The sequence below is a fragment of the Panthera pardus genome, unplaced genomic scaffold (assembly GCF_024362965.1).
Source record: "Panthera pardus isolate Hobbes unplaced genomic scaffold, ASM2436296v1 HiC_scaffold_6, whole genome shotgun sequence".
Classification (NCBI taxonomy): domain Eukaryota; kingdom Metazoa; phylum Chordata; class Mammalia; order Carnivora; family Felidae; genus Panthera; species Panthera pardus.
Window position 1 is genome coordinate 66,622,947 of NW_026526991.1, and position 27,350 is coordinate 66,650,296.

Here is a 27,350-nt window from a genome sequence, read left to right on the forward strand (position 1 = left end):
GGGGCGCCTGGGTGACTCAGTTGGTTGAGCGTCCAACCCTTGATTTCGGCTCAAGTCATGATTCCAGGGTCATGGGATCAAGCCCTGTGTTGGGCTCCATACTGAGCATGAAGCCTGCTTAAGACTCTCTATCTCTCCCTCTGCCCCTCTCCCCAATTTGTGTGCGTGCACTCTCTCTCTCTCTCTCTCTAAAATAAAAAAAAAAGCTAAAAAGAAGGTCATTCCAGATTTGAAGAATGGAAGTGTGATAATGAAGAGGTAGAGGATGGCAGTTAGAAGGGAGGCATGTTATCAAGGAGAGCTTGTGGCTGTTTGTTTAGCACCCTATTGGCAGCATTTAACAAGGTAACTGGAGCAGAGTGGGTACTCAGCCAGTGTTTGTTGTTGTGTTGAATGTAGTGTAATCGTATGAAAGTGAATATTTAATTGGGGGCACAAGTCATCAGAAACCCTAACTAGAAAATTAATGCAAAATAAAATTGGTAGATAAGAGTTAGAGGGCTCCCAGATTTAAAGCTGAAAACACAGGGATAATGATATTTGCTAGGCCCCTTATCTATCAAGTTACCTGGTAAATGGACCAGAACTTCCCTGGGAAAACCTGAGACTAGTCTAGACTTTCCAGGCCACCTGCCATGGACATAGCCTCACGAGGGAGTCTTGGATGGGACTGGTTTGAGACTATCCCTGGGGATCCAGTTAGAATGGTAACACTTCAGGAAGAGATAGTTGGCCTTATTACAGTTGGCTCCCAGCAGTAACCAGTTAGAAGCTCACATCTATGTGCATATGTGCATGCATGCACACCTTGCACATGTGCATTCACAGAAGGATGTCATACTCCCTGTCCTATAAACAAGCAGCTGGTTTGCAGCAAAATTCGCGGTACCCTCACTCTATGCCTGTGGATCCCTCTTCTGGGGCTGAGATCAGCAGAGCCAATGTCATCACCCTCATGTACCAAAGCCCGTGGAGAAGGTCAGTAAATGTACTCACTTCCGCAATGAAAGTTGAGCCTGACTTGGTTGGCATCTATCAGAGATGAATACCCCCTGACTCCCTCAGTGACCACCTGTGTTCAGATCACACCAGGCTCTTCACACAGTGGCCATGAAGGAGAGGCCACTCCATTAACCTCCACCTTGTCTATTTCTCGCTTTCTAGATGCCTAGCTCTGTCTCCACTTTTCTAATTCTCTCCAGCTACTCTTTTCTTGGGATCTCCCTCTGAGTCCCCACCAGGCTCTCAGAGTCTGCCCACCAGCCCTCATGGCTTTGACTGAGGGGCTTATGGCTTGGATGTTTCTGGTGGGGCCAGTCTGGTTTGCAAAGACCAGTCTCTAATTGCTGCAGAGAGAAAGACAATCCAGAAGGTCAATCTTGTACTCCTAGAACTTAAGGAAGCAGAATCCAAGTACCTGGCTATTTAGTTTTGATTCCACATGACCAGGGAGCCATGACTAGCTTGCCTGGTCAGTCTCTCAGTCTCTTTTTCCACATTTGGCTTTGGCTTTGGCTTTGGCTTTGGCTTTGGCTTTCTCTCTCTCTCTCTCTCTCTCTCTCTCTCTCTCTCTCTCTGTGCTGAGATTTGGGTTCTTAGTTCTCTGTCTCTTGATGTGCTTCTTTATCCCTCCCCTAAAGGTCCACCTATTCCTCACTTTTCCACACATACACCATCTTGTCACATGTGCACATTCTTTCCTATTTCACTCTTCTCTATTTCAGTCTCTCTAATTCTTTCTTTGGCTTTAACATTTTTCCTCCTTTTTTGTTTGGTGTGGGTAAGATCTCTCTGCTATACCAGAGATATCCTAGGATATCCTAGTATCCTCCCAGAGGATTACTTTTTCTCCTTTCCTTTTTCAGTCTTCCTCTTTATGCTTGTGCATGTCAGTGTTTTCTGTTTATCTGGCACTTTTCTTTATTGTTCCCTGGAGAAAGAGAGGCTGAGAAGTGACTCAATGATGATCCTTTCCTAGAGATTGTGATACAGAGCTTGGGGTTGATATTTTTTGCAATGTTTCTGGGAGAAGATTAAGAGAAAATGGGACTAAAATATATTAGGGGGAAAAAAACTTAGTTAGATGGAAAGACCCTCCTGACAGGGAGAAGTAGGAACCATTAGGATGGATGAGATCCTTCCCTTTCTCTGAGTTTCTGCAAGTGGGAAACTGGACAGATCTTTACAATATTCCTTCCACATGTGAAGTGAAACCACAAGGAGATGAAGAGGAAACAGAGATCACAACTAATTTTTATTTATTATCTAATCTGTGCCACCCATTAACTGTACATTATTTTAGTTAATCCTTATTTTATAGGAGAAAAAACTTGTGACTCAGCTAGCCAACTCCACATTATAGTAAGTGACGATGCCAAGGCTGAATTTCAGGTATGCTTGCCTCCAAAGTCCCTGTACTTTACCCCATTAGCCTCTTTGCTTCCCTATAAAGTGATAAGATCAGGTTCTAGATGTAGTTTTTGAATCTCTAAATATATAACTATTCACCTTTTAAAATCATCCATTTCTCAGTCCAGGAATCTTTCTGTGCTTCAGCTTTATATTCTTCTATTCTATTGATATACATCCCCCCTCCCCATCTCTCATTACCTCTAATTTTTTCTCTCTTCTCTAAGCCATTTAGAGTCACTCCAGTTTTTTTCAGGCATTTTAAATAGTAAAATAGCTCAGATTAACTAATGCCACAGAACAGCTGAAGTTATCCAATCTGCTGATGTTGAGTAATTCTTGATTACTAAGTTCTCCTCTTCAATTTCTTACTCATCCCTCTTTGGACATATACACAGGCCATCAACATTCAGAGGAATATCATTATGAATACCTTTGCATATCATTTTCTTTTTCCCTTTGCTTTTTTGGTTGTTTTACTCTTTAACGTTCCGTACTGAAAGTGACTGACAAGGGAGAGGAGCAACAAGTCTAGTCTGGTTTCATTATAGCTTCTAATGGAATAGGAAGTTCACATTAGGGTTCAGATAGAGAATGGATAAGCACAATGGATGATCATGTCTTAGGAGAAGGAGGGAAGCAAAATACGGAGTTAGAACTTGAGCTATGATGAAACTGACGTTATTTTTGGTATTTCCATTATTTATGGTATCTCCCACTAGTGCAGATCAATAAGGTCTTCTGTGAAAGTGTGTGACCTACATTTACCTTTTGGACATCACAGGAATCTAGCCCATAATAGGCATCTGGCGTGCCCAGCATTGGCACATTTATAATATTTGGCCCTGGCCAGGTCATCATCAGGGGACTGCAGGTACTTCGGGGGCCTCAGTTTCAGAGAGATATGGAGAGATTGAAGTGAATCCAGGAGCAAAGAGGTAGCTGAAGCAAAAAGAATGCAGAAGACTAAGAGAGACACAATGAGAGATTTTAGAACATTTCTACAATTTCACTCAATTGGATAAATCTTTCTTGCAAGCCAATTATTGAAAATGCACATGGAGGAGCAAAGAGACTACTCCGTGTCCATCTCACTTAGGAAAATGGAGATGGAAATGAGCTTAAAATAGAAAAGAGGGGAAATGGTAGATCTATAGAAACACTTCTGAAGTGATTTAGTAAGACATTGAGATGGGTCGTCTTTCCTTAAAAATCATTTACATCTGTCCTCCAAATATCTTTTCAACCATGGTTCCATATGCTTTTGTCTATAAAACTTTGTTAGGTACCACATGGCACAACCTGTTGTCTTCCAATTTTCTTCTTAAATTCCTCAAAGTTCATGTGGATGTGTTAGCAAAACTCATGAGGGTCCAAAGCTTTTTTAAATCTTTAAAAATACCACAATTACAGGGCATTCTGAATAATGCATAAAATCAGAAGGAAAAACAATTATTTTTTTCTGACAATGTAAGGATTTGGTAAAGGTCTGGACTGTCTTTCTAATGATGGGGCTACTGCAATAGGTCTCAGAATAAGGCCTGATGGGTGACAGCTTTTGTCTTACAAGGTCTTTCTAGTTTCACTTTTTTTGGCTCCTGGTGAAGAGTCTCACTGTAGGTTACTATCTTTCTAAAATTTTATCTTATCTTATATTTTATTTTATTTTATTTTATTTTATTTTATTTTATTTTATTTTATTTTATTTTAGAAAGCAAGGGAGAGGGGCAGAGGGAGAGAGAGAGACAGAGAAAGAGAGAGAGAGAGAGAGAGAGAGAGAGAGAGAGAGAGAGAGAGAGAAAGAATGAATCTTAAGCAGGCTCCACACTCAGCTCAGAGCCTGACATGGGGCCCAATCCCACAACCACAACCCTTGGATCATGACCTAATCTGAAATCAAGAGTCAGACACTTCACCAACTGAGCCACCCAGGCACTCCTGTCTTTCTAATAATTCTGATGTGAGATACAATCCAGCTAGATACAAAATACTTGGTTCTCTTCCTTCACAGATAGGTCTGCAACTTGTACATTTTTCCTGATCTCAGGTTATGGATGACCCCACTCTCACTAACAAGGAGCTCTGTAGATCCTGGTTGCCCTTCTCTTTTAGCAGAGTTAATTCAAGGACCCTTATAGCTTTCTAGAGGTTTTCATCATGCCTGTATTTTTAAATGATCAATGGTCCTTCTTTTGTTTTTTAAAATCTCATTCTTAGTTAACAAAGAGAAATTGATTATTCACTTTAGGGTGAACTGTACATTCTCTGGGCTGGAATCAGGAGAGTGGATGCCTTTACCTTCTTCCTGAAGGCTGCCTGTTTATCTAGTCTTATTTAATTATGAGAGTTTTTCAGCCTGTCTCTCAGTTCTCAGCCTTGAGAAGCAGTGAAAATCTCCACTCAATTCTCGAATAAGCCCCAATTAGTTAAATGTTTTATTTTATATATTTAATTTCAAAATTATTGAGTATCAGCCATTATGGAATTTGATGCCTCCAATCTACCCATTCATTGTCAAACTGGGTACAGGAATTTCTATTTTCCTTAATAAATATTGAGGAGAAACTGGTTTTCATCACTGAATCTATCCTTTATATCACAATAATCACATATCTACTAATAATTCAATTTACTAAAAGAACATCTTTTTTAGGGCCACTTTTTGCCTCTTAGAGTCTTCCTCAAAGTTTATGTATAATTTCAATTTATATCTAAACTGAAGGTTTCCTGGACTTAATCCATGTTCCCACCTAGATTGGCCATTTTTTCTTTTATAAAAATGCCCTTTTCCAAGAACAGCCTCTGAATCTGTCCATCATTAGCAGATATTTTTTCCTGAGCCTTTTCTTATTACACTTTTCTTATTATACACTTTCCCCTGAGCATTTCATTATTTTACTACTGTTGAGATCCTGCAGTATTTTTTAAATTTTTTTTAAATGTTATTTTTGAGAGGGAGAGACAGAGACAGAGTGCAAGTAGGGGAGGGGCAGAGAGACAGGGAGACACAGAATCCCAAGCAAGCTCCAGGCTCTGAGCTGTCAGCACAGGGCCTGACATGGGGTCAAACCAACAAACCATGAGATCATGACCTGACCCAAAGTTGGATGCTTAACCAACTGAGCCACCCAGGTGCCCTGAGATTCTGCAATATTTTATTAAAGCCCTATTAGAGCTCTTAACCATATCATATTATAGTTCATTTGTAAAAATATCTCTACCCCCAACTGTACTGCATGCTTTGCCAGAACATAATGCTTAGAAATACATTTTTAGGGGCGCCTGGGTGGCTCCGTCGGTTGAGCGTCTGACTTCGGCCCAGGTCATGATCCCACACTTCGTGGGTTTGAGCCTCGCGTTGGGCTCTGTGCTGACCGGCTCAGAGCTTGGAGCCTGCTTCAGATGCTGTGTCTCCCTCTCTCTCTGCCCCTCCCTCATTCTGTCTCTCAGTCTCCCAAAAATAAATAAACGTTAAAAAATTTAAAAAAAAAAAAAAAGAAAAAGAAATACATTTTTAATTTGTGGATTCAGTTTTTAAGAGGCTTCAAGGCATTTTGAGGATTACTGACATTTAAAAATGTAAATGTCTCAATATTTTTTAGTTATCCAGTGACCTAGAAAAGGAAACATTAGTTTTGTGGAGCACTTTCCCTACTGCAAATACTGTTCTATGGGATTTACATATATATACATACACACACATTTTTGATTGAATTAATAAATCTCCTCTTAATCTTCAGAACAACCATACAATTATGTATTTTACAGACTTAAAAAATGGATTTAAAGGAATTTATTTCCCAAGTTGATGCCACCGGGGGCGCCTGGTGGCTCAGTCCAACTTCGGCTCAGGTCATGATCTCGTGGCTTGTGGGTTCGAACCCTGCATCGGGTTCTGTGCTGACAGCTCCCTCTCTCTCAAAAAATAAATGAATGTTAAAAAAATAATTTTAAAAAAATTTAAAAAAATAAAGTTGATGCCACTGGCAACATTAAATAATGCAGAAAGTTGGAACTCAGATGTTCATTTATTCTATTTTTCAGCAAATATAGCTATGTGCTAGGCAGTTTCCAGGAGATAAAGATGTAAAATCCCTATGATTAAGGAGCTTGTAATAGATGGAAGATGTTGTAGCATGTGATGAGTGTTTCCCCTAGCAGATGTAGGAGTGAGTGCCACTTCAGATGGGCCGACCTGGGCAAGAGTAATTGAAGTCTTCACTATGGATGCAGGACTTGATGTTGGTCTTATAAAAGCAAGATTTTGCCAAATAGAGAAAATGTCTGAAGAATGAATTCCAGAAAGAGGGAATCGCATACACAGAGACTTGGAGGCCTATGGTATTGTGGGGGATGTGAGCTGTAGCTGGACTTTAGGGTGTCTGTAGGAGAGTAGGAGAAGATAAAGAATATTGGCACTTAATATAATATGGAGGTTAGAAAGACAAGAGTGAAAGGTGACTTTTGTGGTTTCTGATTTAGGTTACTTAGAGTTCAAATAATACAATTAACTGAGGAGGAAGGATAGGAGGAGGAATCATGGATCCTCCTGGGGGCACTGATAATTATGTAGGCTGGTGTCTGTCCTTTGCCTTGGTACTGGACCAGTCTAAAACAGACCTGACATACTAGAACTTTCAGTGAAATATTCTCAAAAAACCTACAGAGCAAGAAACTATACCCCTTAACCAGTAATATCATTGTTTAAAAGCCCTTGTGGGACAGAAAGTTCATCTAGCTACCATTTCTGCTTGTCCTAACCTTGAAGGAAATGGAAAACCACTGGTCATCATAGAGGTTTTTCCCAGGATGAACTTCCTCAAGGGCATTGAAGCTCCTTTTTTTTTTTTAATTCTGCTACCTCCTCCTACTTCTCCAAATACAAACAAACAAAACAACAACAATAACAAAAAAACAAACATTGATACTGTCTCTAGATAAGACCTGGTTGTTCATATGGCCAGAAATACTGGCTCCATGGTGATTTAGAATTTCATTTTCTGAACTTATATCATAAATATGCTATTTAATTACTCATCTTATTGTACCCTCCTCCCCATCCCAACCCTGTTCTTAGGCCTGTTTATTCTTCTTTTAATTATGATAGTAAGATGGGAATATAGGTCTGGAGGATAGAAACCAGGAGACTTCTCACTACTTTTAGCACTGTAGGCCTTAGGACACTAAGTGGCCCAGGCAAAGAAAGCTTACCATGTGGTCCTCCTCAAACATGAGAGCTAGGAGCCCTCTAACATAAGGATTGGGAGCCAAAGCCCAAGCTAGTAATAAACTGTTTTCCTGGACGACTTCTTTGAGACCTCTTGGGAATAACTATGATCTCAAGAGGCTACCAGTGGTAGAGCTGGGTGCTCAACCATGTCTCAATCACACTCCATAGAGATATTTTTGAGGAAACAAACAATTCAGCAAGATGAAAGAATACTTTGATTTTCAGTCTAAAGAAGAGAAGTCTATGGGAACTTAGTGACTTCAAATCTCTAAATGACAAGTTTTTTACCCTTTGTGGTTTCCAGTTGCCTTTGACACGTTGATTAAGCTATGAACTCTCCAAGAAAAATGATCTCGTGCACACGTTTTCCTACAACATTTCAGAGATGCACGGACACTCTGAAATATACCTACTGATTCCCCAGAGCTCCATGAACTCCTTGATAAATATATCTATCATAAAATTTTTCTGCTCAGAAAAATAATGCTTTTTAGGTGTAGACTAGAGTAGTGGGAAAATGCCTCATTATAATGTAAGATTTTGATTCCTGTCATATTTACTGAAGAGAATCAGGACACTATTGAATACATTCAACAGTTAGCCACAATGTTTCTGTTGCTTGGTCATGAAATTATGTATTTAATCCAAAAAGCAAGGGATTAGGGTATGCAGAAGATAAACCAGGTTTCAAGCTATTTAAGATTTGAAATTACTAGAGGCACATTTTATTTACAGCAGACCTGAAAGAGAATAGCCAAGCCTCACAGAGGCTGAGGCTTTCTGAGAATCTACATGATTTAAACAGGGCTGGTGAATTTGTTTACAACTTAAGTGAACTAATCTCATTCTTAAAACAAACATACTCTACAGAATAAACAATACAGTGCTGTATTGTATTATATTTTCTTTCCTGTGGTCATAGCATGCTAGGAAAGCAACAGGAGCATTGTGGCTAACTGTTGAATGTATTCAATAGTGTCCTGATTCTCTTCAGTAAATATGACATGAATCAAAATCTTGCATTATAATGAGACATTTTCCCACCAGTCTAGTCTACAATAGCACACTTTGTTCATTGTGCTCCTGTGGTCATGGAATGTAGACTTCTCTCCCTTAACTCACCAGCACTATACTTTGAGCATTCAACATATGTGTATCAGCACAACTCTGCTCTCTCAGGATCTTCCCAGACATCATCATGACTCATAGTTTCTTTTCGTTATAACCAAGGCTGTATCACATTTCCTGGTTTAAATTTTATTTCCATATATGTGATTATATTACTAACAATAATCATTAGGGACTTTGAGGGGTTCATTAAATAACACTGCTCTTCCCAACTGAGTCTGAATCATCTGAGAAATAAGACAAGTCTGAGATGGAAGCTAAAACATCATTTTTATTAATAACAAAGCAGACATTTGAGCATTTGGACTTCCTAATCCAGAAGCACAGAGTCAGACAGATAAAATTTCCTCTGTATTGGCAAGACTGTACAACCACAGAGTCTCCCCAAACAGGATTAGAGCCTACCCCGGAGAAGGCCATTCATTCCCAAGGGGAAGGTGAGAGGAAAGGGATAGACAACACATGCTCCATTTCTCCTTCTAAAGTCACCAATCCAGTAAGCCACCCCCTATGGTATGGTGTAAATGAAGAAGAGAAAGGTCAGGAGTGTTATGCTATCACAATTTCACCCATGTGGAAGGAAATATCAGGAATATGGAAGAAGTTAATCCCTGCCCTACCCTACTCACGATAGTATCTAGCATTGTAACCATTAAGTCTATGGTTAACTATAGGGTGTGAAATATTGAAACAGTCCTACCTTCACCTTCATATTGGCTACTCCTCCAACACAAATCACTGCTCTATTGAGAGGCTCTTAGAACTTTTGAACAGTTCTATTTTGCTTGCAGATAGATTCTAAAATGAATCAGAACAGTAAGTTAATCAATTCTGAAGCCACTCTAGACCCACAGTTGATAATGTATTCCCTATTCCTTTCTCCCTGCCAAATGATGTTCATCTACATTGTCCATCATAACTTAACAGAGGGTCTTCAATGAGATTAAATTATATCATTAAACTATAATACTAAGTCAGAGGTTCAAATGTCGTGACATGTGTGGACTATTTTATAAACTATTATTAATTTAAATGAGATTACAGACCCTTGACTCTTTAAACAAGAAATTCAAGGCATCACCGGTGGTTATTTATCTTATATCTGTATACTTGGCATAAGAAAATCCCATGATCCTCTTCTAGTTTAACAAAGCAATCTCACAAGTATATGTGCCTTTCTGAAAACAGAGAGTTATCAGTTTAAATATTACCATGGCCATAATTAAGGTCACCAATAAAAATGATATTTTAGAAGTTCAAGGTTAGGTTTATAGCACATAGCAACAATTTCTTATATCCAGTCTCAGAAAATTCTTTGGTCAGAAATAACTTCAAGGACATGTTTTAGAATAATATGAGATTATCAGCAGCTAAAGGAGAATGAATGTTTTCTTATTTTCTTGCTGGTATTTCTTTAAGTAACAATTAAGAGAGCATGTGATTTTCAAGTCAAAGTGCAAAGATTCAGCTAGCACTGAGACAAAATTAAAAATCCTGAGAAGCAGGTGTCTGGGTGGCTTAGTTAAGCATCCAACTCTTGATTTCAGCTCAGGTCATGACCCCAGGTTCATGAGATCAAGCCCTGTTTTGGGCTCTGCACTGAGCTAGGAGCCTGCTCAGGATTCTCCCTCTCTCTCTCTCTCTCTCTGCCTCTTTCCCCTCTTCCTCTCTCAACATAAATAAATACACATTTTTTTAAAAATCCTGAGAAGGTCAAAACATACACTATGAAAAAATCGGAGCAAATAGGGTTATTAACAAATGGAATATGTGACAGTTGAAGTGCAGTACACACGTAACTTAATATTATTATTTAAGTAAACATCACCTATGGTGTGAATATCAAAGAACTAACAAGGTCTTTACCACAACTTCTCTTCCAGAGTGGCCCATCAGGTCAGACCATCCTCCCTGGACCAGTTCTTCAAATACAATGAGATTTTCTCTATTATTTGCTGCAGTGATTCAGTGACAAACATCACCACCAGCCAAGCAACAGAATGAGGTGGGATATGATTTTCAAATTATTATCCTGTTTATTTATACCAATGCTTGATTCATTAACCCTGGTTGTTAACAGGGCACTAGATGCCAGGTATCACAGAGTATTCTTTCTGGGACTGTGAACCACAAATAAGAATTTATACTCCTATAGATCCTAGTGCTTTCTTAGGTTGAACTTCAGTTTCTTCTTGGACAAGTCCCAGGCTTGTCTGGAGCATAGCTCACTGACTTCTCTTGCCCAGATTCTGACCTCAGCCCCAATATGTCCACTGGGTCCGTGATTCCAAGCCATATCTTGGATTAAACATTGCTCTCTGACCCTCCCTGCCTTTTCTGGGGCCTGAAGAGGAGAATATCTAGGTACAAGTTCTAGAGGGGCATTCCAAAGTACAGATGATGGGAATGGCCCACTGCCTGACCTATCAGGAAATCACCTACCGAGAATACAAAGCTAAAAGGAGTGGCAGTAATTGGGTACATCTCTTCTAAAATTAAGATAGGCAACTTGAGATATTTAAAGACATGGAGAAAAAAATAAAGATATGGAGAAGAGAAGGGAGTCCACCCAGAGGTAGCTAAATGGCAAACACCCACACCAAATATGAGAAAGGGAGAGGGGGAAGAAAGAGTGAGAAGTAGAAGTGGAAAAGGGAGAGCAAAAGACTAACACAGGGGGTAGAGTGAGAGTGTATAGAAAAAGGAGTGGGAGAAAAGAAAATGAAGAGTAGTTGGCAGAACTTAAGGTTAAAAAGGAATATACTAACCAACTATAAGCATCTGAAAGTGGAAGGGATCTGATATCCTAACTCAAAGACAAGATGAAAAGTACAAGAGAGATTTAATATGAACATAATGACTTCCAAAAGTTTACAATAATGAGAAAAGAACATGAGTTTCTGAATTCTCATTCTCTGATGATAGAAAAAGAACAAGACTTATCCCAGAAGCCAAGGGACAGATCAAGATTTTCTGAAGGTCCATTCCAAAAAGGCTGAATTTGTGCCCTGCTCATAGCTTCCCTTGTCTCACAGTGATGGTTGCATACTTTCCACCCAATGGTGCAGAGCCCTAAGTTTCAACCCCAGTAGGAAAACTGTCTCCTATGAGGAAAGCACACAATAAAGAGTTCACAAGTATGCCCCATCTCCAGCATGCACAGCATGGGTGTTTGATGCAATAGTGGCAACCACTAGGAGAAGGAGTCTGGAAAGAGGATGGATGACTGGTAATCATGGCTGTTTCCAGAGGTATCCAAATTATTATCAGCTAAGGGACAATGCCAAAGGCTAGAATGTTATTGTTTTCTCTGAAACTTCAGTCATTTATCATTTTAAATATATACACTAAGACTAAGCATTTTTTTCTTCTAGAAAAATATGTCTTTAAACATGTCCCAAGTGCTTCCTAAATATGATCTTCTATAAGCTAATAGCCACAGTGTCTTCCTTCAAATACTCCATTCTTCAATTTCTTAAACCATTCCTCAGTTAGCCTGGGTTCCAAGCCCTACTGAGTTTTGCACCTTTGAATACATTTTTGTTAGTGGCTAATCCTTCAACATTTGGAGCCCTGTATAAGATGCAGTACTTCACTTGAGGCCTGACCAAACCAGAGTAAAGTATAACCATCACTTCCTCAATTTTTGATATTACAATTCCATGTATGTAGCCTATAGTGACCTTGATATCTTCACTGCCCCATAACATGGCCACTTACATATTTTACTAAAGTTCTAAAATGTTTACCGCTGCTCGTTATTCCTTTATAGCTGGGTTTTGGGGCCCAAGTGAGTACCTTGCATTCCCCTACAACTATCTCACCTGTGCTTTTCCTGTCCTCCCTCCTCAAGCAGGCCGCAGATGGTGGACCTAAGGAATGGGAGCACAGTGACAGAGTTTATCCTCGTGGGCTTCGAGCAGAACTCCTCTTCCACTCGGGCATTGCTCTTTGCCCTCTTCCTAGCCCTCTACAGCCTTGCCATGGCCATGAATGGCCTCATCATCTTCATCACCTGGACAGACCCCAGACTCAACAGCCCCATGTACTTCTTCCTTGGCCATCTGTCCTTCCTGGATGTCTGCTTCATCACCACCACCATCCCACAGATGCTAATCCACCTGGTGGTCAAGAACCACACTGTCTCCTTTGTCTCTTGCTTGACCCAGATGTACCTGGTCTTCTGTGTGGGTGTAGCCGAGTGCATCCTCTTGGCTTTTATGGCCTATGACCGTTACGTTGCTATCTGCCACCCACTCAGTTACGCCCAGATCATGAGCCAGCATGTCTGTGTGAGGCTGGTGAGTACTGCCTGGTTCTTTGGGCTAATCAATGGCATCTTTCTTGAGTATATGTCATTCCGGAATCCCTTCTGCAGAGACAACCACATAGAAAACTTCTTCTGTGAGGCCCCCATAGTGATTGCCCTCTCTTGTGGAGACCCCCAGTTTAGCCTGAAAATGATCTTTGCCGATGCCATCGTGGTGCTGCTCAGCCCCATGGTGCTCATTGTTATCTCCTACGCCCGCATCCTGGCCTCCATCCTTGGCAGAACCTCCTCCTCAGGTCGGGGGAAGACCTTCTCTACTTGTGCCTCCCATCTGACTGTGGTCATCTTTTTCTATACCTCAGCCATGTTCTCTTACATGAATCCTCGCAGCACACACGGCCCTGACAAAGACAAGCCTTTCTCCCTTCTCTACACCATCATCACCCCCATGTGCAACCCCATCATCTATAGTTTTCGAAACAAGGAAGTGAAGGGGGCCATGGTGAGGGCCCTTGGGAGGACCAGCCTGGCCCAGGCAGAATCTATCTAGTGGGAAGACTCCTGGAAGAGAGGTCTCCCCCCGCCCACCCAAGTCTTGACAATTGGGCAACTCTCCAATGCTGAGAGCCTCCAGGAAAGAGCATTCATAGCTTTCTTTCTACTAGCATCAGTCCTGGAAGATCCTATTGATGTCTAATGCTCATCTGTCTGATTTCACTTCAAGCATTGTTTTCTCTTAGGCCTTCCTGAGGATAATTTAAGACTTTCATGTTTTTCTTCTATGTTGTCACATCTTTTAAAGGCATAAGTGCACTTAACTCCATTTAATTTTATTCGTACAGTACTTTTACATACTATTCCTAGCCTGAGTTTTGCATACACATTTAGGAGCAAACTTTTCTCTTTCAACTTATCATTGTAGTGTTCTTTTCTTTCTCACATTCCACTCTCATATCCTGAATCCACCCTCATCCACCCCACTCCTACATAAGAAAAAATAGGGGAAGAAGTTAAGAAAAAGGGAATTAGGGAGCAGTGTTGACATTAAGAAAAGTCAGAGAAAAGAAGAAAAAGAAAAACGAAGGATGATAAGCCTGAACCCCATCTTCTTAGCTTCCATTAGCCCATAAGGGAGAACTTTTATGATGGCTTTAAGTGGCTACCATAACACTGCATTCAACTTATGTTTATGCTTGTGGGTTGTTGAGGAAATGCAGGTGAGATAGACCAATCTGTCAAATCCCTTCTAAATCTTCTAGTTTCCTTAAGTAACATGACTGTTTGATATTTCCCTTATGATCCAAGTGGTCAATACCTCTTCCAAGCTTCTCAGACTATTAGTTTCCTTCCCTGGTATATACTCCAAATTAACTCCCCTCTCCCTACTGCCTTCCTTTTTCCCAACCATCTTTCATTTCATTGCACCTTACTTCCCACCTTAAATAGACATATTTCATTCCCTGTACTTTAAGTAACACCTCTCCACACTATCTCTACCATTGCAGAAGTCTTTCCATTTGCAACCCTAACCCCTCTCACTTCTTCTAGCTTTTCTCCTTAACCAAATTTAGCGTCCCTTGAGAGAGCATTATATTCTTAACCACTCTTTTTTTTTTTTTTTAATTGCATCTTTCTCATGCCCCTTTCTTAATAATAGGAAAGGGAACAGGTCTGTTATTTTCTGGTGCCACTTCCATAAGATGAATTCACCTCAGTTAGGATTCCCTCAAATAGATGTACTACCCTTTCCATATTATACAAATCACACTACCTTCTGCAATGACTTAAAGCAGTAGCTTCACTCCACAAAATTCTAATCTTTTGAGTCCAAATTGGTGAATCTCTAGATATCAGAGGACATGTGAGAAGCACTTCTTAGTCAGCAAGGAGGAAGAAATGAAACACCACTATAATTGAGAAGAAACAATAAACACAGAACAAAAAAATTTCCATTATCGAAGAGAAATTACACCAGGCAAAGTTAAACAGGAAAGAAAGACTTTATTTAAGACTACTGCAATAGGAGGGGAAGCTGGGTGGCTGCTAGTTGAGCGTCTGACTTCCGCTCGGGTCATGATCTCAGTTTGTGGGTTCAGGCCCCGCATCAGGCTCGCTGCTATCAGCGCAGAGGCCCGCTTCAGATCCTCTGTCTCCTTCTCTCTCTCCCCTTCCCCCTGCTCTCACTCTCTCTTAAAAATAAATAAACATAAAAAAATAATAAAAGACTATTGCAATAGGAGGTTGAACTCAACTCTACTAAAACAAGTGGCTGGAGAGTTCTTAAGAGCTGCAGTAGGGCTACCTGTGTGTGGTGACTGGTTTTACTCAAAGGAAAAGTAAGTTTACAGGTTGTAGTTTTGCAATTTGGAGCAAGATGCCCATTGATGTTGGGCTCCTACCCTCCCATAGAGACTAGGAAATAGGAATGCCATCTTCCTGAGGGTTGCATTTTAAAGGAATGGCTCCCACAAACAATAAGAGACTCAACTACAGAGAACAAACTGAGGCTTAATGGGGCAGGGAATGGGTGATGGCATTGAGGAAGGCACTTGTTGGGATGAGCACTGGGTGTAGCGTGTAAGTGATGAAGCACGGGAATCTACTCCAGAAGCCATGAACACACTGTATACACTGTATATTAGCTAGCTTGACAACAAATTATATTAAAAATAAAAATAAAATAAAAAATAAAATAAAGTAAAATAAAATAAAATAAAATAAAATAAAATAAAATAAAATAAAATAAAAAAGGGATGGCTCCCAGGTCATTGAGAAAGAACTTCCCTGGGTCTGGAAACTAGAAAAAGGCTTTAAAGGAGATTCATATACATTTCAAAAGGGGCACAGAAAGATTGGCAATTACAAGTTTTCTAAAATAAATGCTCTGAGAAAAGGGGCCAGGGGCCTATACTTAAGATGAAACCTGTCTAAAGTTGTCAAGCAGAAAGGGAAAGGATAGGGCCTTCATGGTCACCATGGAGAACAAAAGAAGTGCTTATTCTTCCCCCTAGGATCTCAGCTTCTTCTCCAAGTTTGAGAATTCCTGTCTCAAAGAGGCTTTAAGAGAAACAAACAAAAAGTAAGAAAGGAAAAGAAGAGGGTGCTTTTTGCAAAGTTTCCAAGAAATTTCTTGGCTTTACATTTGCCCAACACTGTTGTATGCTGACATTGTAACAAGACACAGTTCTGGCTTTTAAGCTCAAAGTTTAATAGGGCAATATAATATAATATATTAATGGTAATATAAAGAACAAACGTTATAAGGGGCCTATACAAAGTATGTTGGGAGGGCAGATAATAACAGCAGCTCACATTCATCAAGCACTTATGTTCTAACAGCTCTACATTTGATCTTCACGATACCCTGGAAGTACATTACCTCCATTTTAAGAGGCAAAACTGGGGCTCATAGAGGTTAATTTGTTCAAAATCACACATTTCAAATGGCATTTCTAAGTGGGCAGCAGTTCCAGAGCCCACATTTAGCGTAAGGATGTAACTGAATAACTGTCCCAAAGAATGGAGCAGGCTTTATACTGAGGAGATGGCATTAGAACTAAGCCTTAAAGAATAAGCAGTGAATTGTAAATTGGGGTGGGGTGGGGCGGGGAGGCTAGAAGCTGGGGTTGAGTAACTCCAGGTATAACGAACTGCCTGATTCCTTGTTGAAATGCTTTCAACGTGGAAGGTGGAGGGTGAGTATGGCCAGGAATGTTGTAAAATCGGGATGAGCGACCTAAACTGTCTTCTCAAGGGCGAGCACTTTCTCATTCAAGGACCTGGGCTCTGGGAGGCCGGGGCACCAACGGACCTTGCAGGGGCAGGGGCGCGGAGGCAGCGCTCCAACGCCAGAGAAGCCGACGCCTTGGTGGTGTCTCCTACTTCAGCCTCTGCCCTGGTTCCTGAGCCCGGGAGGCACACGAAAAGCCCCCAGCGACTGCGAAAACGCACGTAAATGCAACAACCAGAAATCACTCCGAAATGACCGTCTCGTCCCAGCCCCCTCACTATCCGTATGCAAAACCACTTGTCGCGGGAGGATGCACGACAAGCCTCTAAGGTTACCACAGTTCAGCCCAGGCCCTGAAAACGTGGGGAGGGAACCCAGGAATTCTAGCTCTGGTTCCAGCTCTTCCAGCCTTCAGGATCCCTCCTAAAACCGACGCCATATTTCCCAATCTAGCATGCCCAAACTACCCATGAGGCTTTGGGCCCTGACCCGATTGCGAAGGGTAAAGAAGATGGGCGTGGTCAGCACTAAACAAACAAACAAACAAAACAAACCTGCGGCCAATCACCCTTCCCCAACTTCTCGGATCACCGTTATGGCAGCCAATGAGCGTCTTCTTGGCCGCGCTGGGGCGGGATTGCGCTAACCTGAAGACCTCCCGGGAACACGAGCTATTCTGGGAGACTAGGCAGCAGCCGCGCCCCGCGGTAGCTGCGTCTCTTGGGTTTGGAATACCCTCCCAGCTGAGTGGAAATGCTGAAGGGCCGCTCCCCTTTGGTGGAGGATGGGATGCAATGGGATGGGATGGGATGGGGGCGGAGCAAGGCTGGAGGCTGGGCTGAGCATAGATCTTTGCCTATCACGTCGAGTCCTCCTACCTCCTAGCCTAGTCCACCGATCTGTAGCTTCGATATTTTCAGGTGATAGTGAATAATTGTTGGGCTCCTCCTCCCTTCTAGACAACGCCGGTGTCTTCGAAACTTCTTTACCTCCCTTTGCAGTTACTCCAGGAAGCCTTCCTTGACTCCTTCCCCTTTCTGGATTCATTGGACTTTATTTGGGTTCCCTTCATAACCAATGCATTTTCCTAACACTGTACTCTTACTTCTTTACTTCTCTGTCTTCCCCACTGATATTCATTTATGCGTCCTTAGCATAGTACCTGGAGGTGTTGTAGCGCTATTTTCTCAACGTAGCAGAATCCTGATGTTTTAAACCAAAATAGCAAAACTCTTCTAGTAGGAGTGGAGAGGGAGTGTCCAGAGCCTTGAACCCCCCAAGGAAGCCCCTGAGGCATTCATCATTAGTGACTTAAGCTAAATATTCACTTTAATATCCAGAAATATGGCTTACCCAGGACATGAAAATTAAACATGTCTAGATCCTCTATAGGGAACTCTTAAAGTCTTATCTTTTTGGACTTCCAATTTGATTGCACGTTTGTTTTTATTTTCTAGTCTACAGGCCTAGATATCTCTTTGCCTCTGCAGATCAATTCCTGGCCCTCTTTACCCAGCTCTGGGCTTGGGAGGCTGACCTGCATGGAACCAGGTCAACAGATCCCCTGACCCCTGGCTTTCTATTGGGTTCAGCCAATGAGTAGTATAGGCAGAAGATTAGAGGGAAGTAGGAATGTGAGGTTAGGCTATTTAATCCTCTGGCTCTTTCCCTGTGGCATTGTGGCAAGCTCACTTGAGTCCCTTTAGGTAAGATCTCAGCTCTTGTCATTGTAGCCTTCTCTACTTATCTATTTCTAAGTTGTGGAACTGCATCTCCCATTACCTCTTCAGGCTTAGCCCCTCTAATACCAGATTTGGGGTACTGTAGCTCCTTTGCAATTTCCCTACAACCTACCCACACCGTTATAAATAAACCTTTATGAAATTCCCCAAACTATCCTAATTTGAATATGCCATCTGGTTTCTGGAGATACCTAATATAAGACCATTCTCTTTTACAGAAGTAATGAAATCAGTTTTTTTCAAATGGAAACATTTTGGAGGCTGTATGATGTAGTACAAAGAGCATGGGCTTTGAAGTTAGAGAAAGCTGAGTTTCATGTCATTCAATTATTCATTTGTTTGGCAAATATTCCACAGTCCTGTTGGCCATGGGAGATACTTTAGAGGGTGCTATGGCACTCAGCCCATTCTCCAAGAACCCTCTTCTTCTCCCACTGGGGTGAGCCCTAGCAGTCAAGTTAGTACTATGGAACACCACACCCCATTATCACCACAATCAGTGCAGCAAAGCTAGATTGATTAAGTCCTCTTTCCTAGGAATTTGGAATTGGTATGCAGCAGATATACCCACTTTGGGGCTGGAACAGGCAGATACTCAGATATGGAGCCATTGTCTTCTTGCATGTATGTGAAGAAGCAAAGAAAATTGGCAGGTAGGGAGAATAGATTGAAGTCGGAGGACAGAGAGAAGCAAAGATAGAAAACCATATCTTCAGAGAAAGAGCCTGAGATAATGGTTGCCCTGGTTTTGTCAACCTTGGAGGGCCAATTGCATTTTTGCTCTTGGGTTTTGGAGATAACCTGGTGTCTTTATAATAAACTTTTTTCCCTCAAAATTATTATAGATAGGTTTACATTTCTTGCAACCAAAAAAGTTCTAAGATATCTACCTCATGTGGTTATGGGGATTAAATGAGATGAGGTATTTCAAACATCTAAAATCAGTGCCTCCAAAAATGTATATAGCACCCCATGTGTTCTGAGCATCAAAGGTATCAATTCTTTGTATTTCTTTTTTGGAATAACAAGCCTATTTTGCTGTCAGTATTTTTACAAGTTTTTCCTCATTTCGGTTTTTTCTTCTCTAAGTGCTATTCTGTTCATGGTTTAGTGCTGATAAATTTGTGTTTGTGTTTTCCTGTGTTTTGTTTTGAAGTTTTTGTTCCTTGAAGGATTGAGTTCATCATACTCCTCAGTTCATGATACACCATCATTGTGCCTGCAGGGAAAAACCCTCTTGTTTTATGTCTTTATTTCTTTATTCCATCTTTACATTCTATCTCCACTCCCATTCTTCCCCAACAATAGGCAATTTTCTGATGTGTTTAGTGTGTATATTTCTGTTTAAATGTGTTCTTAGAAAATAGTTATTATTTGGTAGGCATGTATTTTTAAATGTATTCCAAAGCTACTGAGTTATAGGTCTCATTCTGTGTCTTACGTTTTTCACTAAGCACTGTTTTTCATCTCCATCCATCTTGCCATATGCTAACATTTAATCTGTTCTTTCACACTGATGCCATGGTGTGCATTTGCCATGTTGTACTTCTCCACTACTCCAGTGATGAACACCCACATTGCCCCAGCTCCACTTCACTACAAATAACTCTGCAATGAACATCCTCTTATTAGCCCCCTTCTGAACTTGTAAAGAATTTGTTTTATGTTACTTAAGAGAGAGATTACAGGGTTATAGGGTATGAATCTATTTAATGTGTCCAAGTAATGCCAGCTTGCTTTCCAGAAGTGGTGAAACCAATCTTGTAGCAGATTTCCACATCCCTGACATCTGTAACTCTCTAGATTTCTAATTTTTGCTGGTGTGATAGGTGTAAACTAATATATTATTGTTGGTTCAATGTGCTTTTGATTATTGATGGTTTTGATCAAATTTCTATATGCATACTAGCTTTTTCCTATTTTTTAAATTGCCTATTGATATCTTTTGCACCTTTTTTTTTCTATCTGGTTGCTGTTCATTTGTAGGAGATCCATATCTATTCTAGGCTATTATATCCTTGTCAGTTTTAGACAAAGCAAATGGTTTCTTATTCTGCCATCTACCTATTAGCTTTGTCCATGTTGGCCTTTGTAGAACATAAATCTTTATTTTGTAATCAAATCCCCCAGTTTTTGCCTTATAGTTTGTGCATTTGAAAGTATTGAAATATATGGACTACTCTCTTAGTTATGCCTACTCTCTGCCTGACATCTCTAAATCTGAGTTCATTGGCAAGGTCCCTGTGATCATTCATTCCAGTCCTCTTCATTGGACTCCAAAGCAATTGTACTGACTAAATTTTATTCTTAAGAGAACGCCATCTTCTTTGAGCCTTTTCCCCCTATAGAGTTGCAGGCTATAAAAATCATACCTTCTAGTTACTTGAAGTCAGGCTTCCAGTAGCCCTGGACTACCTCTTACCTTACTTCTTTGGCTATCAGGAAGAACCAAAATGCAATAGTTATTTTCAATATTTTCCTCACCCTCATTTCACCAATCAATTCCATCTTTGTGGGTCAGAATCTGACCCGGAATCATCTTTCCTCTGCCATCTTCTTCCTTCTGAAGGATTCTATTACATTAAATCAACTTCCCCTCACTTCTGGAACTTCTTTGTGCCAGTTTCATAATTTGTTCCTGGCATCTATAATCCAGTTCATCTGTTTTGGTGGAATCTAGCACATTTTTACAATAATATTGCTTCTTTTCCTCTCCTTTACCTTCACCTAAATAATTCATTTCCTGTTTCCACTCTCAAGGATATAAAATCCCATAAGACTGTCTTCATGATGTAAAGTGCTACTCTTTTATCATTTTCTTTGTTTTTTATTGTATTCCTCCGCTTACTTTCTTATGTCTCTTTCCTTCTTCCATTCCCTACACTTTTTCTTCCTCTTTTCCTTTCTGAATTTTATAAATACTAAGAGCAGGGGCTGACTTTCTGTAGATCACAGCAAAGAAGCTGCTTATGTTCCCACATATATGTGGTGTGTATCACATGACTGCCAGTTCCTTTCCAGCTGCACATCAGATCCCAATTGTTTATTTGGAACAATGTACCGCACCTTTTCTCACTGCCGTGTCCCAGACATGAGTCCCACCCTACCAAGTTTCTTTATATCTGTGAGAATTTATTTTTCTCATTGTACGAAATCTCAAGTTCTATTTGTATATTACCTGTACTTTGTGCACTGGTGTAGAGGCCATAAGTATTTTTCCCCAACCTCTTTCTACTTACTTTTTCCAGAGAAGTATGAGATGCCAGCTCAGCTACTGCTTTTCTTCCAATGTTGCACTTGATGTCCTCTGTAGTATAAATTTTTGTGGGTTTTCTCAGCATTTCTTTACTTTTGTCCTCTCCATTTTACCTTGTTTCCCCCACCCCTTGGCCCCCATCACACACATACACACCATTTCCATTTTAAAATTGAAGTACCCTTAATTCAGTTGACAATGCTCAAAGAAAACAGATTTTTCCTTCAATATTCTGAGAAGTACTCTCTCCCGATTTGAGAGCACATCATTCCCTTATCATTAGACTATGAGAAACTTAAGGGCAGAGACCATGACTTCTTAGAGTCTGCCCCAGTGCCTACCACCTTCCATGATACATAGTAGGCAGTTGGTAAATACTTGTTGGCAAATTGACTCAGTCATGGTTTCCTTCTTGGGTGTCTTTTTCCTTCATGCTTATAAGAATTATTCACCTGCTCTAAAGGAATGTTGACTTGCCCTTTTTATTATTGAAGCTGAACCACCAGTTAGTATATTATAACTACTAATAGCAGAGATGGGGCACCTGGGTGGCTCAGTCAGTTGAGAATCCTACTTCAGCTTAGGTCATGATCTTGTGGTTCATGGGTTTGAGCCTGCTTCATATTCTTTGTCTCCATCTCTCTCTGTCCCTCCCCCACCTCAAAAAACAAATAAACATTAAAAAAGAATTACTTGTAGCAGAGAAAGGTACAGTACCATTTAATGGGTTAAAAAAACAACACTGATCTATATAATTTAGACAGAGTTCTGGTTCTGATATTGTCATTAACTATGCAACCTTGGGTATGTCATCTCATCTATTTCTTTAGTTATATGCAATGGCATCATATATTCACTGCAGGAGACTACACTTTTTTATAACGTGCTTGGAGTAGAATAAAATAAATTTCTCTCATCCAGGCACTAAATGGGAGAGAAACTATTTTTCTCAAAATAAGAGAAAGAATTTGCTTGTTACTCTGGAGCAGGCAGGAGGAAGAAGAGAGTAAAGGAAGGATAGGGTAGAGGAGCCTGTGAAAGGCATAAACTCCTCAATGGGAACTCTCCTTGTGATCACTTCTCCCTCATCTTTTTTTATTCAAGTCTACAGTAAAAATTTTTCAGTGCCTAGTAAGGTTATATTTGTTATTGAAACCAGTGAAAGGGCTGTTTTATGTGTCCCAGAGCTGATAAGAAGTCAAACTGAGGCAGCTTGCATGGACTCGGGATTGTGGATGCAGAAAGAAGCAAAAGCAAAATAAACCATAAGACGCTACAGGCATGTATGGAATCCTGTGGAATTCCCAGATTTTGGCATTTGAATTTGGACCAAATTTAATCAGATCTCTAAGGGACATAGCAGTCTCTTCAGACATCTGAGTTATACATAAAATGGTTATATCGGGGTGCCTGGGTGGCTCAGTCAGTTGATCATCCAACCCTTGATTTTGGCTCAGGTCATGATCCCAGCATCATGGGAATGAGCCCCACATTGGGCTCCATGCTAAGCATGGACTTAAGACTCTCTCTTTCTCTCTCTCTCACCCTCTCTCTCCCTCCACCCCTCTCCCCTGCTCATGTTTGTGCTCTCTCTTTCTCTAAAATAAAATAAAAATAACACATAAATAAATAAAATGGCTATATGATCATCACTAAGATTTCTTTCAGCAGTAACACTTTTGAAGATTCTAAGAGATGGGGACATTTTTTTTATTACCAGTTCTAAAATTCTGTATTTTTTTAATTCTATATTTAAGGCTCAAACATTTATTTCTGATTATAAGGAAGTTCCCATGCTACTGATCTCATCAATTCCAAATATACTTCCCACTCCCCCATTTTAACACTTCTGAAATGGGATGTGTCTCATAATCAGTAATCAATGTCAGCTTACAATTACTGTTGGCCAAGCAGCAGTCATGACATTGTTGTCATTGCCTACACATGCCTGGGCCTAGTTGTTATTCTAGGTGGTATGACTGGAAATCTACAACCCCTTGATGTTTCAGTTAATTGACCATTCAAGGACCATTTGAAGGAATATTAGTTCTGGTTGTTGTCTGAAAATATTCCTTGAACACTTTCTGGCAAGATCAAAAAGTTCCAGCTTTAAAACTTGCAGAATAGATTTTTTTGGCCTGGAATAAATTGCCAGAGACAATAGGGAAGCTCTCTTTTTAAGAAATGCTGCTTCACTAACACTCAAAATGACCCAGAGAATATAATGTTTGGAAAAATAACAGACATCAACAACCTTGAGTCAAAAGTGATTCAGAAGTGTCAGACTCAATATGAAGAAATTATAAGAATTCCATAATGACTTTAAATTATATTTGTGTGCTTTGGAGTGATACAAAAAAAAAAAAACCCATCTCTTTCTAAATAAGTCTTTCTAAATAAACTTTTTAAACAGAATAAAATTTTTAAATAAAATTGATAAAGCACAGTGAATGTTTAATTGGCAGTGTTTTTTTTCTTTCTTAATGGCACCTAAAATAATTATGTGTCACAATTGATGATGCCTTAAAGTCAATAACATATGGTAAATACTTAAGAGAATATAAAAATTAGAAAGAAGTTCCGGCCCTCAAGATATTCATAATCTGGAAGGGGGAATAACAAGCACATAAATAACAGAAGTGAGTAAATAAACAATAGAAGTAAGGAAAATATAATAATTATCCCCAAAAGAAGTACCAACAGAAAGATTTGGATATTCATGGGGTGCCTGGGTGGCTCAGTCAGTTAAGCTTCTGACTTCAACTCAGGTCATGATCTCATGGTTTGTGGGTTCAAGCCCTGAGTCCAGCTCTGTTCTGACAGCTTGGAGCCTGGAGCCTGCTTGGGATTCTGTGTCTCCCTTTCTCTCTGCTCCCCTGCTCATGCTCTGTCTGCCTCTCTCTCTCAAAAAAAAAAAATAAACATTTTTAAAAGTTTAAAATAAAAGATTTAGATATTTAAAGGAGGAAGAGATCACATTAGGAAAGACTCCATGAAGGAAGTAGCATTTGAGAAGGACCTCAAAAAACTGGTAGGATTCCAACTGGCAGAGACAGAATGGAGCAGGAAGAGTAAAGAGAATGAGCAAAGAATCAGATGTGGGAAAGTGGGAATTTCTGGGGAATGGTAAATAACTTATTTTGACTACAGGGTTTGTTTAACCTTTTCGTTTTATAGGTCTCTTTAAGAATTGGATGAAAGCAATGAATTGAATTCCTAGAAATAAAAGCACAAATTAATAATCAAAAAGTTTTACATACCCCTTCTGGGGACTTAACCATTTGCAGGTAGCATAAGAGAGAGAAGAGGGAAAAGCAGCCTTCCCAGACCCCATGAGAAGCTGGTACAGGTGACCAAGGCTGCAGAAATCCCTTTTCTAGAGGAGAGATTTGCATCTGACTGCACTTAGGAAGAATGACTAAGAGAAATGGAATCAAGGGCCAGGAGGGACTCATCCAGTCTACTCATCCAAAGATTAAAAGAACTGGGATACCCTTGGGAATCATTTCTAGCTGACTGGATGATACAGACTTCCAAAGATGGAATGTTGGCTAGAAAGCGTACCTGGGAAATAAATGTATGGGTTAAAAAAAAGTATGCCAGGGTCTTATCCAAGAGGACCTTGACTCCCTACAACCACTGGATTTTATACTTAATTCAGGAAGTAATAGGGACATGATGTAGATTTCTGAGGAGGATAAATGTTCAGAGCTGTGGTTTAGGAAGACTTACCTTCAGGATTATAGGTATGTGAGAGGCCAGGGGAGACCAGTTAGGAGTTTATTGCAGTTGGTTTTTATATTGTTCAAATACATTCTATTTATTCAGCTTCCCCTGCCACCCACTATTTGGCAAAGAGCCAGGCCTTTAGTAAGCATTTGGTAGGGCTTGCTGAATTGAAAGCCATAAATTCAGAGGGTCTCCTTGTAATGTCCCTATTCCTCGCCAGGTGGCACCATGACAGCATTATTTACAGAGCTGACTTCCTTCCACAAGCACAGTGCTTCCAAGCAGAAAGGCTGTGCTTCTGTGAGGGAATTTACCTTCTGGGGACAATCTAGAAGTTGGGGGGAAGTGGTAGTTGGGATAAAAGATTCAAGAATACTCCTTTTGTACTTCTATATAATTTCTTACTGTCACAGAGTATTTTGGCTGAATTTCTATCCCTAGGCATGTACCTGTGGAAAGGTGCCTAGGAAAACCTGCCTTTGCAAAGATGCAGTTTTCTGTCTTGCGAGAAGTATAAAATTGAGTATATAGGGGAAAGAACTGTTTCTTAGTTCTGGGAAAACTTCTAAGTGAGCCATTTCATTAAACATATCAAGCAGAGACCATAGTCTGTGGTAACACATAAAAATGCATATTTATGTTGGAGGCCATTTTGCATCTCTTATAAAAATAAGTATTGGGGTGCCTCGGTGGCTCAGTCAATTAAGCATCCAAGTTGATTTCAGCTCAGGTCATGATCTCCCAGTTCGTGGGATCGAGTCCAGCATCAGGTTTTGCACTGACAGTGCAGAGCCTGCTTGGGATTCCCTCTCTCCCTCTCTCTCTGCCCCTCCTCCGCTCACATGCCCGTGCTCTCTCGTGCTTGCTCTCTCTTAAAACAAATCAACACTTAAAAATAACAATAATTATTTCTCTAGAACAGAATTTAGTTGTACCAGGCTCAAGTTGTACCTTATTTCTATGAAGTTGTAGGTCTTTTCATTTTGAGATTAAGAACTAACTCTGAGAGGGGCGCCTGGGTGGCTCAGTCAGTTAAGCGTCCGACTTCAGCTCAGGTCATGATCTCACGGTCCGTGAGTTCGAGCCCCGCGTCAGGCTCTGGGCTGATGGCTCAGAGCCTGGAGCCTGCTTCAGATTCTGTGTCTCCCTCTCTCTCTGCCCCTCCCCCGTTCATGCTGTGTCTCTCTCTGTCTCAAAAATAAATAAACGTTAAAAAAAAAAAAAAAAAGAACTAACTCTGAGAGATTTCCCTTAGAAATCAACATCCGAAGCAACAGAGTTATGGTGAGTTACATGCAGTGCCATGTTAGGCCCCGACATAAAGTGCAGCACAAAGCTTTGGGGGGACAGGGTGCATCTCCTCACCTTTACACATCAGCAGTGCTCTGGCAAACTCCCAAGTATGAGAAGACTTGGAAATAATGGGAGACAGGATTCTTAGCACATTTTAATGTGTGTTGATATAATTTGAACTTGTTGCATAGGTGGTGAATAATCAGATTTATGTGAAGATTTCAATTCAAAGTAGGAAATACTCTGGAGGTCCCAGGAGGCAAAGGTGCAATACAGTACCAGTTCGGCAGGGTAATTTCTTCTTTGGTATTTTTCAAGTTAAAAAGCCTCATTATTCTTTAGCTCAGTGATTCTTTTTTACTTAATTCTTACCTTTAAGAATTACATTGAAACAACAGATATCTCTAAGGAATATTGATACTTACAGAATTTTGCATTCAATTTCAAGAAGCTGTGTCCCGGCGAAGTTCAACAGGGACCCTGTCCATGAGTCCCAGGTTAGGAATCTCACCTGAATCTCACTCATCAGGAGCTTCCCAAAGGAGAAATGCAAGAGGAGGATA

At 40.4% G+C, this 27,350-nt stretch overlaps 1 protein-coding gene across 1 annotated transcript; it reads left to right on the forward strand.

Moving 5' to 3' along the window:
- Window positions 1-10,654: 10,654 nt before the first annotated feature.
- Window positions 10,655-15,711, forward strand: LOC109249033 (olfactory receptor 10AD1-like). Its single transcript, XM_019419181.2, has 2 exons — window positions 10,655-10,772; window positions 12,624-15,711. The coding sequence occupies exons 1-2, from the start codon at window positions 10,768-10,770 to the stop codon at window positions 13,585-13,587; spliced, it is 969 nt and encodes a 322-aa protein (XP_019274726.2). The 5' UTR covers window positions 10,655-10,767; the 3' UTR covers window positions 13,588-15,711.
- The last annotated feature ends 11,639 nt before the right edge of the window (window positions 15,712-27,350 follow it).